This window comes from Ascidiella aspersa, chromosome 5, assembly GCF_963924565.1.
Source record: "Ascidiella aspersa chromosome 5, kaAscAspe10.2, whole genome shotgun sequence".
Lineage (NCBI taxonomy): Eukaryota > Metazoa > Chordata > Ascidiacea > Phlebobranchia > Ascidiidae > Ascidiella > Ascidiella aspersa.
Genome location: NC_139451.1, coordinates 16,480,508 through 16,495,685, shown reverse-complemented (window position 1 = coordinate 16,495,685; position 15,178 = coordinate 16,480,508). Strand labels below are relative to the sequence as shown.

General features: G+C 35.2%; 1 protein-coding gene across 2 annotated transcripts in view; it reads right to left on the bottom strand.

Annotated features, from left to right (window-relative positions):
- Positions 1 to 15,178, bottom strand: part of LOC146145120 (uncharacterized) — a 71,507-nt gene that overhangs the window by 31,083 nt on the left and 25,246 nt on the right. Inside the window, exons 12-27 of one of the 2 annotated variants that reach the window (XM_083389605.1) lie at positions 14,727 to 14,810; positions 12,179 to 12,272; positions 10,194 to 10,349; positions 7,868 to 8,044; positions 7,554 to 7,619; positions 6,869 to 7,040; positions 6,620 to 6,675; positions 5,277 to 5,492; positions 4,756 to 4,969; positions 4,582 to 4,634; positions 4,276 to 4,405; positions 3,411 to 4,090; positions 2,730 to 2,909; positions 2,481 to 2,593; positions 2,048 to 2,215; positions 164 to 366 (exon numbers count right to left, since the gene is read on the bottom strand). In XM_083389605.1, coding sequence (XP_083245731.1) covers positions 164 to 366; positions 2,048 to 2,215; positions 2,481 to 2,593; positions 2,730 to 2,909; positions 3,411 to 4,090; positions 4,276 to 4,405; positions 4,582 to 4,634; positions 4,756 to 4,969; positions 5,277 to 5,492; positions 6,620 to 6,675; positions 6,869 to 7,040; positions 7,554 to 7,619; positions 7,868 to 8,044; positions 10,194 to 10,349; positions 12,179 to 12,272; positions 14,727 to 14,810 — 2,762 coding nt within the window. The remainder of the gene's footprint in view (positions 1 to 163; positions 367 to 2,047; positions 2,216 to 2,480; positions 2,594 to 2,729; positions 2,910 to 3,410; positions 4,091 to 4,275; positions 4,406 to 4,581; positions 4,635 to 4,755; positions 4,970 to 5,276; positions 5,493 to 6,619; positions 6,676 to 6,868; positions 7,041 to 7,553; positions 7,620 to 7,867; positions 8,045 to 10,193; positions 10,350 to 12,178; positions 12,273 to 14,726; positions 14,811 to 15,178) is intronic. The other variant, XM_083389606.1, reaches the window with a different exon arrangement.

Here is a 15,178-nt window from a genome sequence, read left to right as displayed (position 1 = left end):
TGCTGAAAACAATCTAGTGTCAGGAACAATTCTATCTAGATACTTGAAACAAACTTTTATACATTTTTTAAGAGGAAACTCACGCAGTACAACACTACTTTTATCAAATGACATTTCGAAAATACTTGTTTTCAGGGTCACCTTTACCTAAACTATAACTTACCTCAAAGGAACGCATTTCACCGAACCAAAAACAACGGAGCCGAGATCAATGTCGCGGGAATGTTGCAAGTCATGCGGTACTTCGGGTGTGGGGAACATTAACACTGATGGCATCTCGGCGGTTGCGTGACAAGTGACACTACCAATGTGGCACCTGGCATCCGGAATGCCGCTACCTTCCATGGCAATCAAATGACTCATTATCTGCAACAAATTATAATAAAATCGAAGGTTTATTTATTGCTGCAAAAATGTGAAAGACGTGTTTTGTCCAACAAATATCATATTTTATCAGCAACCGTAGCAGTCAAACAAAGTTTGGCAGCATTAGACAAGTCTTTAAAAATACATAAATGAAAATCGGGAGGATATAATCATCCACTGACTGTCGTAAGTATTTTATAAGTAAATAAGAGTTGGTTGAAAATACCATAGCAGTGGCCTAAAATGCAATAAAGTCCAAGGCAATGAAAGATATTTTAAATATAGAGAAACTGGAGGTCACGACATAAAAAATAATCCGACAGTCAATTAACGTCCAGCAAAGCGAAATTTTAAGACGCAAAGCGAACACGTGCGTCGAAACCGCTTAGTGTGTAATCGTTAACTTCAGGCGAAAACTAAACCAAGACGGTGAAGTATGTGTGTGATTGATTTTGGTAGAATCATGTTTCGACTAACAGCAGCGCAGTTCCCTAAGTTCCATGTACGGACTACGCTAAATTACAAGCACGTATTTCGCCAAATGCATAACTAAACGAAGATGGTTTTTCCTGGTGTGATTATGCCTTGATTAGCGCAACATCGGCAACGAGCAGTGTGCCCAATCAGCTAAAATACAACTGCGGTTGGAGGGAAAATAAGTTGTGTCAATTACACACTAAACACGTAATTTTGCGGTAACAATCATTACAGAAGAGGCCACTTTGAAAGTCACAGTTAACCACCTCTCAAGAAAATCTGCTTCAGTTAACGAAATGCCGTTGTAACACGAACATCAGATATTAGCGCGAACAGCGAGGAACATTAGCTTTTCATAACTCGAATAACGAAAGGCGAAAAAGAAAAGATCTCCTGCGTTTACGGTCGACCAAGCAAAAGACGAAAATCGGCGTTTGCGGATGATTTTGGTTTCGCATTACCTAAACGGGGACCTAATTATATTAAAAACATTGCCGCTTAGGACGGTGGGTAAAACCTTGACAAAAACGAGCAAACAACGATAATATCACTAACGAAAAAAGACCACTGACCCTGAAAAGGCGTAAAACAGTCAATGGAACATTTCGGCACACCTAGCATTGTTTTTACCGGTTATGGAGCACAGTTATAGATTGCCATGGCCATTGGGCACCCTGACAAATTTTAGTGTGTTCTAACGAAAACGCCACAATTTAGAAAACCTTACAAATGTATAATAACTTTAATTTCATAATCCGCTAAAAACACGCTTTTTTTTTAATATGAAGGGTGGTAAAAAGCAGCAAATTCACCTATTTTAAAAAAGTGTTTTAAATATTTAAACGAGGTATGTGTTTCAGGCCAAAAATGGAAATATTACGCGGGCCGCTCGTGTATGTCTATATAAAAGGGCAGCCCGTGGGCTGGGCCAGATGATTGACACACCTGGTGTAAACCGAATTTTAAAAAAATAAACAGGCAAACTGGCCAAGATAAAAAAGTATTGAGGTTTAATTTGTCAAGTTACAAACTTGAAAGTGACACAGTTTCAAACGCCGCAAACGTTGGGAATACTCTTAAGCACAGCAGACCACGCAAAAATTATGGTTGGTCGTTTGACTGGGCAGTATTGGTAGACATTTTCGTTTATCTGTAATTACGCTTTGCTTGTACGAACATTTACGCATATGCTATAGTAACTTACCTCAATAGTTGACTCGTATCTTCCAGTCTCGTGAGCAGTCAAAGCTATATCAGTATGCTCGATACTGTGTGGGCCAATGACGTGCTTGCGCTTAACAGTGACGTAGTTGTCAGCAGGATAAACTGCACATTGACGATTTACAGTGACAGAAATCGGACGCACTTCTACCTATTAAACAAATTACGTGATAAAACACTTAATCTAACATTACACAACAATTGTCAAAAGTGTTAAAAATCTATTTGGGCGCAATAGTAACCTCTATTTTCTATATGTTATTACAAATTTTGAACCTAATGATTTAAATTAAGATTAAGCTCAAAGAAGGTTTACAGTGGCAATGAAAATGAAAAAATAAAAATGGAAAATATGGATAAAGTGGAATATTTTTAGATGGTACAACAAGTTTTAACTTTATCGGAAGTGCAATTACTTGTATCCATCGCGACGAAGTATTTTTAATTGGCAAGACAGATTTGGCTTGAACTCCGACACATAGCACCTCATTAAATGTAAGTTCCCTTGGAACAGAAATAGGAGTGCCACCTTCAAGAAGAGATCAGGAAACAATAAGACGGTCAACTTTAAATAACTTAAAAACAACTTTAGTGCTAAATCAACACATTGCATGACTTTAAAAAAATAAACTAAAATAAATTTCCTTTAAATTAAAAAAATCGACCTAAATAAAGTTGATCGTGTGGCATAGCAATTCCTACGCGATCCGAAAGACAGGACAAGACACTTGCAGAATGATGAGAAGGGTAGGGGAGCATGGAGGGGAAGCCATGTTGAGCGGGGTGAGATCGTGTGCTGTATACTGACGAATCGAACGAACGTCCATCAACTAAGTAGCTGGGACCTAAATCGTAAACCAGTCTAAGTTCAAAAATAGTGCTTACTCAAACATGGTGTTTTTCCAAAACCTTTGTTTAATTAAAGCAATATATAATGTTGATGTTTTTTATCAGTATTACTCAGCAAAAATAGCTCAATACAATAGTGGAACCTAGGTTCATTTTAAACTCTCAAAAACAAGATAGTTGGCAAATAATTATTATTTAAGTTAGAATGCAAATTTTATTAAACAATTACAATCACAATTAACGGAGTGTTTTTTGCGAATTGTATGCAATTGTAATGGTAATTAATTGTTTACATATATTCTGGCAGCAAAAAAAATATTCATTTCTTTCTAAAAAAAACTTTTGGTATACCATTTTAAATAGGCGATTTTAGCGGTGTGTCGATTAGTTTACGTTTAACTCAAGTAGACCCAAACAGCGTACAAAAATTGGTTGTTTTAAATGAAAATAGATCTAGCTAAAACAGTCTTATAAAATCTTTATATTTTGACTCTCACCGCATGGTGGCAAGGGTGGCATTGACATACTTGGGTGCATTCTGTGGCACATGTCAACCTGTCCTGGTACTGGCATGTGTCCGCCGATGTGATGTGGAGGAATCACCGATGAAGCTGAATAGTAAGAGGGGTAGACGGGTAGCTCGTGAGATACTGGCTCAAGTTGTGATCTTGTGCAGTAGGTGGAAGGGTGGAGCTGAGGGTGTATACAAGAAAGTCGATCAGACGAAGAGCGACTATCTTGGGTCAGGTCAGCTTCATATTTTGTGCTAGAAGCTTTTGGAAGCACATCGACTGATGAACACGAAGATAACTCGTGTTTGTTTGACTCCATCGACTCAATGCTGGACCGGCTTTGTTTTTCCTCAGTTTCCAGGCGGTGACATTTCACAGCGGTTGCAGCTTCAATACTCGCCCGGTTGCGCTTTTCTGATTCTTCACTAATAGTACCCAGACGACTGGCTCTAGCTGGTAAATAGTTAGGGTCGAAAGCGCCTTCCGGTACGGTTGCCATCTCAGAGAAGCTGCTTGATGGAAGAAGTTGCTGGAAGGCGGATGAAAGGCGGGACAAGTGAGACTCATTAAATTTATCAAACTTTTCCGGAGAGGATTGAGACAGTGGGCCAAACGATTGATGAGCACCAAAATCAATTTCCTCGTTAGCATGATCCAAAATTGTCCTTTAAAAAACAAAAATGACTAGCCTTCAGCATCAAAACAATTCATAGCAATAAAATTATGGTACACAATTTATAAGGATTTAAAACCAAACCGACAGCAGGAAGTCTAGAAAAACTCCCGCGTGAGGTAATTAAATACGACGTGGCAACGTGAGCTCAAAGTAATAGGTTGGAATCCCACTTACATCTTCAAGCAAGGGTCTGTTGCAGAATGGCCATCATTGGGCTTTTTTATTTTTTCTTCTGTTCCATCTTGTAATGAAGCACAAGGGGACGTTTTAGAGGACACAACATCCGGAAGGCTTCTTTCCGCTTCTGGAAAAAATATTTTTAAGGGACTCCAATGTTTTGTTTTATTCAAGTTTATTAAATATAGCCTTTATTCAGACGACCAATCAGACTTTAACGCATCCTTTAGAAACCAACATAAGCTGTAAAAATCAGCGAACTAAGCCAAATTTAGTCCCTTGATTGCAATTATTTAAACAAACCTTGTTCACCAACATGTACGCGCAATTTACGATGAAGTTTCTCGATGCTCTCCCTGAACAAAAAAAATAAGTTTAAAATGTAAAATAGTCAAGTTGACGAAAGGTTTTACATTTTCCAGTGTGCAAATTTGTGCACGTCATAGTTACTAAAAACAGTCATTTTTTTAATGCCACCTGCTTAAAGATCCACGAGTGAGGGACAAATTAGCTCTGGTGGAAGAGAGGAAATGAAAAGATGGGGAATCTGGTGGAAATATTGAGTCACGGTTAGGCAAAGACGGTAATTCATCCTCGACCAGTGTGATCCTTCCTGAGCAGGAGACAGCAGGCGACGGAGCGCAATCTGCAACGTCTTGTTTCATGACGTCGTTGAATAGGTTTTGGTCAGCTGAAAACATAGACCATTTGTTTGTCCTTACTTTGATTTCTCTACAATTACCAATACTTTTTTTTCTGCCAGTGCTATATATTATTGAAAATAATTATAATTGTGATTTTTTTTTATAAATACGCAAACTGTTATAACAATATTGTTTGATAATCAAATTTTAATTAATAAAATAGGATGTATTTATTCTAAGTTGCCCGTGCCATTCTTCGTTAAGGTTTGCAAAACATATGCGGACGTAAAAGCAGATAGAAATACAGTTGACAAGCTATAAAAACAGACAAAATGAGAGGTGAAATTGGATAACCTTCAGGAGCCGATGCCACTGATGGTTCTGTACGAGATGAAACAGGAGCAATGCTGTTCGATGAAGATCCATCTGTGTGTTTCGTGGTTGCTTCGTCAGCCTTTAAATTTATAAAGTCGTTTCCCGATATGGAGAGGCCATCTTCAACAGTTGACCGAGTGACGTCGACAGAAGCAGCACTGTGATCTATTGCATTTAACTGTTGTGTTCTGCCATCTGTTGAAATAGAATTAACAAACGAATAGTTAGAAATGACCCAGTGTTGGGGGGGTGGGGTAAAGTAGGAACCTGATGAATCACAGTTTGTTCGAAAGCATGTCAAAATTACAATAAAATATGTCTTTAAGTGCCACATGATTGGAGATACACAATTAGAAAAATAAAGCTATTGGCAAACATTTTTTGAAAGCGTGAATGCAACACTTCTAAATTATTTTTTCTGGCAGATGAATGACCTGGTTTTAGGGGTCAAACAAAGTAAATTTTTATTTTTGGTGGAGATACACTTTTAAATTATTTTTTCTGGCACTGGTTATTAGGGGTCAAAAAAAGTAAATTTTTATTTTTGGTGGAGATACACTTTTAAATTATTTTTTTCTGGCAGATGAATGACCTGGTTATTAGGGGTCAAAAAAGTACATTTTCATTTTTGGTGGAGATAGTCTGTGGACACCAAGAAAAGGTGAAAATATTAAACCTTGATGCATAAAACATTGGCATGCCATAATCTAAAATCTACTATAAAGCGAAGAATAAACGCGCGATGCGCGAAAATTTTTCGTTCACATAGTTAAAGCTGGCAAAATATAGTTTGACAGGCACTCACAGAGCCACATTTGGAACGCGGGCCTGAACAACGCTGAGGCAATATAATTTTTTTTAGCCGCGCCAACTTTTAAAATAGCTATCACACGGCCCACAACTACATAATTAAACACAAAAAATGGCTAAAAGCTCCACACTTGGCCGCGGCCCACAGTTTGTCGACCACTGCTTTAAATTCGCTGGGCGTAAAGAAACATTCGCTGCTGCAATTCAGATGGTGATTTTTCTTTGCATAAGTTAAGTTACTCTAGGCAACGTTAAACTTGCATAGCGAGTAGCGTGTCGACATTGTGACCCAGCAGTTAGAAAAATATGGAGATAAACGATCGTATTCTGGGTTTTACGTTGCACGGATTTTAGGACACCAATCTTTTACATTGAAATTTCGTTTGTTCGATAAACATGTATATTTGGTTTGAGTTAAACCGGCCTGCTCGCCAAAATCGAAAATAATTCGGCACGGATCCAAAATAAATATTGACCAGCAATTATGTGATATGTGGATGAAATCAACTTACCTTGTATGGTCGAACGATTGAGTGAAACACATTTTTCTTGGCATGTTGATGGTACTCTTTATGCAAAATAATATAACATAAGTTTAATAACACAAAAACAATCTAAGTAATAGGTGCGCAAAAATAATTAATTTAGAACTTCAAAATGTTTTCTATTGAATGTTCTTTTCCATTAAGACGAATAAAAAATCCATCACAATGATGATAATAGTTGCTGTATAATAGAAAAATCAACATAGTGGTACATACATAAAGGTTTCCTTTCCCTTGTTTCCTTCAGTCATTGAAACTTTTTGCTCTAAGATTTTCTTATTTGATAGTGCCACTATAAACTTTGCAAGATCTTCATTGTTGAGGCTACTAGACATATTTGAGATTGCATTTGAGATGCTGCCCATCATTGATTTGTCAACTGTATCGTCTGTCAAATAAACATACCAAGAAATAGCGAAGCACCAGTAAAATTACCATTTACATTAAAATTGAAATGAAGAATTAAATATATTCTGTTTGTGTAAAAAGACGTAAAACCAACAGTTGCTTTCATGAAAAAAATAGAAAATAATTTAACAAAATAATAAATAACAGGAAACGAAAAAGTAAAAGTTAAATGCACACCTATACTAGAATAGGTAAACCGAATACAACACGGTTGTAATTTATGATATACATTTTATTTAAAAACAGTAAAATCGTTTTGAATAGAACGCGTGTGGCCATGTGTCCTAACCTATCAGTCTCACTTTATAAGGGTGCCATATTATATTTACTGAGCAACAATATAGACACTAGTCAAACACTTTTTACAACGTCGCTATTAAATTTTGTTAAAAAACAAGACCAAACAACAGCACAAAGTACAATAAAAATATCAATGAGACGACATAAATTAAGAAATTAAAATATCAATGAGACGACATAAATTAAGAAATACCTAATTCAAGAGCAGAAATATCCGGAAATGACTCATTAACTGGAAAGTTTGAAGTGGTACAAGATCCTGGAGAACAAAATACGTATAAAATCATGTAACACAAAAACAAACGCTTAAATACAAAAGAATATAATATCATCACAATGACAAACCATAATATACATTAGATTACAAGAATTCGATTGGGACTATTGCTTTACCACCTGAGCAACAAAGGTAAATCAAGGGGAGAACCAACAATACAAGCAATTTTAATATATGTAACCCAGTTATATTAAAATATTTTTATTATAATTAACATATATATGTTCAACCTTTTCCTTGGTGAGCTAAACTGGATTTATTTAACAAAACACATGGTTTTTGGGGTGATGGTGTCCGCACTTTTAGCCCAAAGCTTGGTCGCTCCACTACTCCTTTTCCATTTAAGTCTCCCAGCTTAGCTGAAAGCTCACCAAAATATGTTCCAATAGAAACTTTACCAGCATCATCTGAAAATTAGGTAATGCATAAAATAAAAAAATATGTAAAACAGCAGAGATCCAACAATATAATTACAAAACAAGAAAATTGCACCCACATATAATCATAAATCTGTTAACATAGCCTTCAGTGATGTTTTTTGCACATAGGTAAAAAGTTGAACATTTAGAAACAGATCTGTACTAATGATTTGTGTCACAGGACAAACAAATTATTAGACTTCCTACTCCACAGGGCCAAGGAACAAGATTCCACCTATTTGTATCTAAAACTGTTGCAGATAGTGCAAAAATGTTTGAACACAGCAGACCTGGACAACAGCACAACAGGAAACCTAAACTCCTCGTGTAATGAAAACAATAAATTAAAGTATTTATACTTAATGTTTAAGTTGTCAATTATTCTGCAGCTGAAAAAGTGGTTAAATGAAACACTGCATATGCTGCTATATTACCACTACTGCAGTAGCTTGAAGATGACAGAGATAGTACAGATTTTTGGGGGAAACAATTTGGCTATAAAAAGTGATATTATGTTTACTGTGGCTTTGATATTCTTTTGTTGTATAACTTCATTTTTTATTATTCATTGAAATACTTTGATTTTCATAATAAACAATTTGTTGAAAAATCTTTTATCTATATATGTGAGAAAATAAAGCACAGCTTTTAAAATGGGGTAGTAGGGTTTTTTTTATTTTAAATAAATTTATTATAAGAGAATAAAAACAGCATGTGTTTTTTTGCAAGTTAAAAATAAACCAAATAATTTTATGTGCATCTTGAATGTATTATATGGGCCGAAAATTTATTTTTGAAACATATCTGTTTTTTTTGTTATTCTTTTTGGTTTGCCTTGGTTAGCTTTGGTTTGCTTGGTATGTTTCAGACCAATTTGTCCAAAGCTTTATAGGAAAAAAAAATCATTGTGAAACTTTTAAAATTTTAGACATGACGTACAATGGTATATAGGTGAATATAATTTATGAGGCTGCACCCCTAAGGACTTTTAATTGGGGGGCTAAAAACAATAAATTGACGTCATCGTTTTAGTTCGCTGTAGCTATCAACTCCCATCTAGCGGTTAATACACTTCAATGCAGAATTCATTCATTTTTGCTTGCTTTGTTCAGCTCACGAAGCGACTTGGCACCATGCTGTGGTTTTATAGTCACTGGGGAAATAAGCCGCGCGCGACATGTGTTTTAGAAAGAGGCTTCTCTCAGTAAAAAACTTATTGCTCTTACAAAACACAACATATTTTACTGCAACAAATTAAAATGTGAAATCTGGATGCAGTGTACACCTCTCTGTTAGCACATGTTGTGCATGTTGCTCTAACCAACACATCAACACCAGGCCTAAACAAATTAAAATTGTACTAAGGGCCGCAGGAAGCAAAATGCTAAAGTCGAATGCATTTTTAGCCAAGGCGACTACGTGATAACATGGCGTCATACAAAATTTTCGCTTCTAAGCCAGAAGTTGCAGAAACAAGTTAAGGAAACTGTAGAAGATGCAATGTTGATACTAAACCACAAACCAAAGTCAAATTAATAATATATATTTGAAAGCAACCCTGATAAGTAACACTATTTATAACGGTAAACACTAAGCACACATTAGACTTTTAGCCAATGCGTTTAAACATTAGTCTATGTTTTAAATATTATTAGTATCTACTATATGCCTTATTATTCGATCATATATCATATCATGATTTTTAATTATTTTACTATAAGAAACATGGGGCAACTGACCCTTAAACTTTTATAGCGCCGCGAAATATCAAAATAAAGGGTCCACCAGGCAATTTTTTCAGAAAAGTTTGTGAACTGCTGCATTAAACCCTAAAAATATACCCTCTGATAAAATATACAACAACCGCAGATAAAATATCAACCGCACCCTGTCTAGTTACTTCTACTATTAAGTGCACAAATGTTGTTCACTATAAACTTTTTTCTAACTAATCAAATAGAAACTGTAATTAATGTTTACCATGGTATAGTTCATATATTCTTTTCTAATTCAAAGAAAGATGAGGGTACAATTACCTAAAATAAATTAATATACTATTCAAAAAATTGGAATTAAATCAAAAAAAGTTTTGTTCAAGTTTAATTTAATATTTTGTTTGAAATGTCAGTCTTATTACCATCTTTTGGTGGAGTCATATCTGCAGTTCTATAAGTTGAAAAATCATGAAGAATATCTTTCGATAGATCTAAACCCTTAAAGTCAGGTGCAAGAGAAAACTGATGCTCCTTCAGAAAAGAAGCTTCTTCTTGATCAAGTATAGCATTTACTTTTCCTAAAAGAAAGACAAGGAAACAATAAATTTAGTATTACAGTCTCCAAAAAACAATGTTTTACTTCAAAACAATATTTATGTAAAGAGGCAAGCCGTTAGAACTCAAACGTCGCCTATATTCTACTTATTTATATATTGCAAGCAGCATATTATTATGTTAACAAGTTTTAGGGTTATAAAAAAATGTTAAAATTTTCTACTGCATTGATTTGCAACCTGCAATTTTTTATTGTTTGGTCGTAGTGATCACAGTTAGAATAAATAAAAAAATTACCAGAGAAAATTTTGCATAATTGATATTACCAGTGATTTTTGGAATATAAAATGCATGAAAAGTTTTCGTTAATACAGTAATCTCCCGTTTAAGCCGAATAACAAAAAATATCTTAAAAAATCGGGATTCAAGTTTATGCTCGAAATGGTTTTATTTTACTTTCTTCTGACACCTGAGCAGATCGTTTTCGAATAGCTTCTCTATTTATCCTTAATTATTATGACTTAAGAGTATTGTGCTAAGAAGTCTATAGCCTATTTGCTTTGCGATACCTACTGTATTAAGTGTACACGAAAAAAAAAGTAAAACGTTAAGTCTGCACAAGCTTATGAGATTCAATTTGCGGACTTAACCGGGAGATTACATTTATTGCTAGAATAAGAATTGTGTAAAGGCAAGGTATTTGAAAGAAACTACAACGTTTTGAGTTAAATTATATAGGTAGAATTATGCCTTTTTAACTAAGTGCTGTTGCCCTAAGTAGGTTTACCTTGAAAAAACTTTGAAAAAAAGATTAAGTAGCTTTATAAAGATTAAGGCTAAAGATTCCATAGCAGTGTTATTTTAACTGGTGAATGACTTTTGTGCCAATTATTGCTAGCGTCAACCAAAAGAAATCAGTGAAACAGAGAAGAATGATTATTCTTTTTTATGCTTGTACTCATTGCTTGTAAATTAAAAAAGACCAGAAGGCAGCCAGTTAATTTGCAACAGCAATGCCAACCCCTCAAAAAATGTCTACTCATGCCAGGATATTTCTCAATGTTATTTTACATTTGAGTCATGTAATGCACCATATTTTATGAAGTAAAGTTTAAGAAGCATTGTTTTGGATGTAGATACTGTAGGTAATGTTACATGCTTACTTAAATTATAACATTCATTATTAGTTTTGCACCTTTTCTAGGATTTAGCTTTTCGCATTTCGGGGCATGTATAATAACGTAATATTTTTGTGCGCTCTGGTGGTCGCCCGTTTAATTGGACTCTTGGACCTGTTATCTCCTGTCTCTAAACAATTCTACAAATCTCACGATCATTTATCGCTTTGTGTTAACTTCTCACGAAAAGGTCCGCCCATTGTAATCTTTCCACGAAACGGCCGTCCTGTAAGGCAGGCCTCGGGTTCTCGGGAGCGCGTCGGTTCCCGTGAGAGAGAGTTTTTGTTTAGCGTATATTATGAGCAGCTGACCGCCTAGAGTACAGTAGACGTTTGGGTGTAGCCTTGTGATATTCGCGAGTAAGACTTAAGGTGTTATATGCTCTGTCATTCGTTTTTTTGTAAGTAATTGTGTGTGTCTAATTGTCATTATTGTTTGTGGTGTGGTAATATTCTACTCTTGCAACCAATACATCTCTACATTGGGTTTTCTTGGTGTGGTCTTTAATATAAACTCTTTTTGGTAGGTTTTTAATACCCAAAAATAAGGACTCACTAGCGGCTTTAACAGAAGGCCTAGGTAATTTTCTAAAATTACTAATTAAAGTCGTAACACGTATAAAATACATTACTTCTATAAATTTAAAAAATATTATATGTGAGATTTTGGCATACCAGAAGGTTCGAAGTTCTCATCTCCAAACATGTCTTGTTGTAATCTAGAGTCATCCTTAAACTCAACACCGGAAAAATCAAATGGATTGTCACACTATAAGAAAAAAGTCAAACAATTTTTTGTACAATAGTTATGAATTTGTTTAATTTGACAAGTGGCCACTATGTTTTAATGTTAAAATAATAAAAAAAATTATAAACCATTTGCTGCAACATGTGGCTTCAGCAAACTTATATACCACGCCTGTTGAGAAAGCATTTAGTTAAACCCTTTCAGACACAATCAGCGTTCTCCGATTACAGCAAAATAATACACATTCAATAAAAGGTTATATAAAAACCACACACATTGAATGGTTAAATGTGAATTGCCACATTCATCTTACATAGCAATGGTCTATCCACGAGGCAAACTAAACCATTCAGACAATGATGATTGTGGCGACGGAAATACGTATTTGTTAGGGCTGACCATCGCCTTTGCTAAATTGCAATGGTGTTGCCACCACAACACTAGCTGTTTTTATATAATGTTTTATTTCATATGACACACAACCACCGGAAAACATATGACACACAACCAGTGAAAGAAGCATAGAGACACCAAGCTGCCAGTACACTTGCTGTTTTACTATTACAAGCTATCTGATTATTGCAAAATACCAAAAAAAATTGTATAATGAAATTATCGATTGTGTAGTGCAAATATTAGGGAAATTAAAAAGTTTTACCACTTTACACACTATTCTCGCACTATTTGGCACTCTAGCCAGGATATTAAGCTATCTATAACATTTATTTTTACTAACATCGTAAACCGCCTTTTCTTAATCATCAACAATATCACGCAGCTCAAGCAAATGACGCAGGTCATAACATAATATGTAATAGTTTTTAAGTGGCCACAGCTTTATGTAATCCTACATTTTGTTTAAACTATACTTGAGAATGATTTGACCCGGGAATACGCATTTGTTATTGACACACATCTTTGCCAATATGTAGGACCTAATATTGTTGTTGCTTCACAAGGGCCGCACCCTACTTTAATTGCAAGAAAGTATTTACTTCACTCATTTTATACACAATACGGAACTTACTTACAGTTACATATTAAATTACACATTCATTTACGCCTACCCAGAAATGGTCCATAATATGTGGTGGTGACCAACAATCAACAGCTTGATTGCTTTATACAATTTTACCCGGGGGCATTGTATGAATGCACATAATATATCGCGCTTATTGCAAAAAGCTGCATATTATTGTTACAAGTAAATACTCTATTTAACCTAGGCAACGCCGTGTATTTCGTCTAGTACAGTGTTTCCCAACCTTTTTGACACTAGTGCCCCCTTGGGCTCAATAATATTTCATATCGCCCCCCTCATCTTGCTTTACAGAAAAGTATTATATTAATTGTTGCCTAACACTTATTGTCTTCACTTTCGTTTCGATAAACTGTCATATTTTAGGTTGTCTAACATACATTCACTATAGGAATTTATGGATACATTAATTCACCAGGTTATGTCATTACCAGGAATAATTCAACTTTCTGCACCAATACTTTAAATCAGGGGTCGGCAACCACTTCTTGTCAGGGGCACCAATCAGACTCAGAAAGGTCTCTGTGGGCCGCTAAGAATTGTGTTATTGGAATGTTAGAACAACTGTGAATCAGGCGGACCTCGGATTTTTTTCATCCATACTACTAATTAAATGTATAATAAAGCTAGTTTGAGGAAATGCGATAACCTTAGTGTTTATAGATAGTGTCATTCAGTGTTTGTTAAGGTCTTTTAGTCCTGGCGCAGCTTGTGAGCGCAATTTTGGGGGGGTATACCAAAATTTCTTTTAAATTTCGTGCTAGTATTCATTACATTGCCGAAAAAATCAAAAAATGTTAAATAATATATGTCTAATATTTTTGAATACGTTTTCCGTTTGTCCGCAACGGTAAAAAAGCGCTAATCTATTCCAAAAACAGTATGAAAATGTAAACAAACTGGAGGGAGAAATACCAAAAATTTTTGCCCGGAAGTATTTAAAATGGACTCGTGTCTATAGTTGTCAAAGAGGTGGCGGGCCATAAGTTGGCGACCCCTGCTTTAAATATACAAAGATTTTGCCGCGTATAAAACTGTGAAACGCAACAACAACCAACAACTTTACATTTATTACGTAACAATGGTCGGAAAACTGCATTTAAGGTTAAAAGTTACCTACAGTCCTTTTTGTTACTATTTTTATGTGAATTTTTTATAAAATTTAGCCTATAAGTGGTTTTATGTAACGCCCCCTTAAGTGCATTCAGCGCACCCAAATTAGAAACGGACCCAAAACGCCCCCTTGTAACTCGCCAACGCCCACAAGGGGGCGGTACCGCGCACGTTGGGAACCTCTGGTCTAGTATATACTAAAACATATTATTATGATTTATCTCTGTTTTGGATAAATTTGGTTGTAAAACTTTTAACTCTTTATAAAGCGCACAACACACCCGTGTTAACAAAAACGTTTCAAAAAAACTTTTCTATATTACCTGCCAACCTTCAAACCCATCATGGGAAACAGTTGAGGTAAAATGTGACTGTGTAGAATTTCTTTTTTCTTTCTTGCAGGCATCCTAGAAATAAAAGTGACAATTGAATAAAATAATTGATAGTTGAATAAAATAGTCATTTCCTTGAAACCCATGAAATATCATTGTAGGTAGAGTTTTTGACCTTAATTATTGCCACGGTTTGCATTGTATAATTTTAACTTGGCTGCTGTTCACACAAAAAAGTAGAACAAATCTACAAAGCACAGTTGTCAGGTTTAATTTCCAAGTTCTATTAAAAGCACCCAATATCCACTAATCCAGTCCTTATGGTGGTATGAGAGAGTACAATTTCCAGAACTTTAAAAAGCTTAAGATAATTTGGATTTAAGTAATACCGTAATACATACAATAAAGGAATGCATTGTGCCAATTATTTTGCACCTTTAACA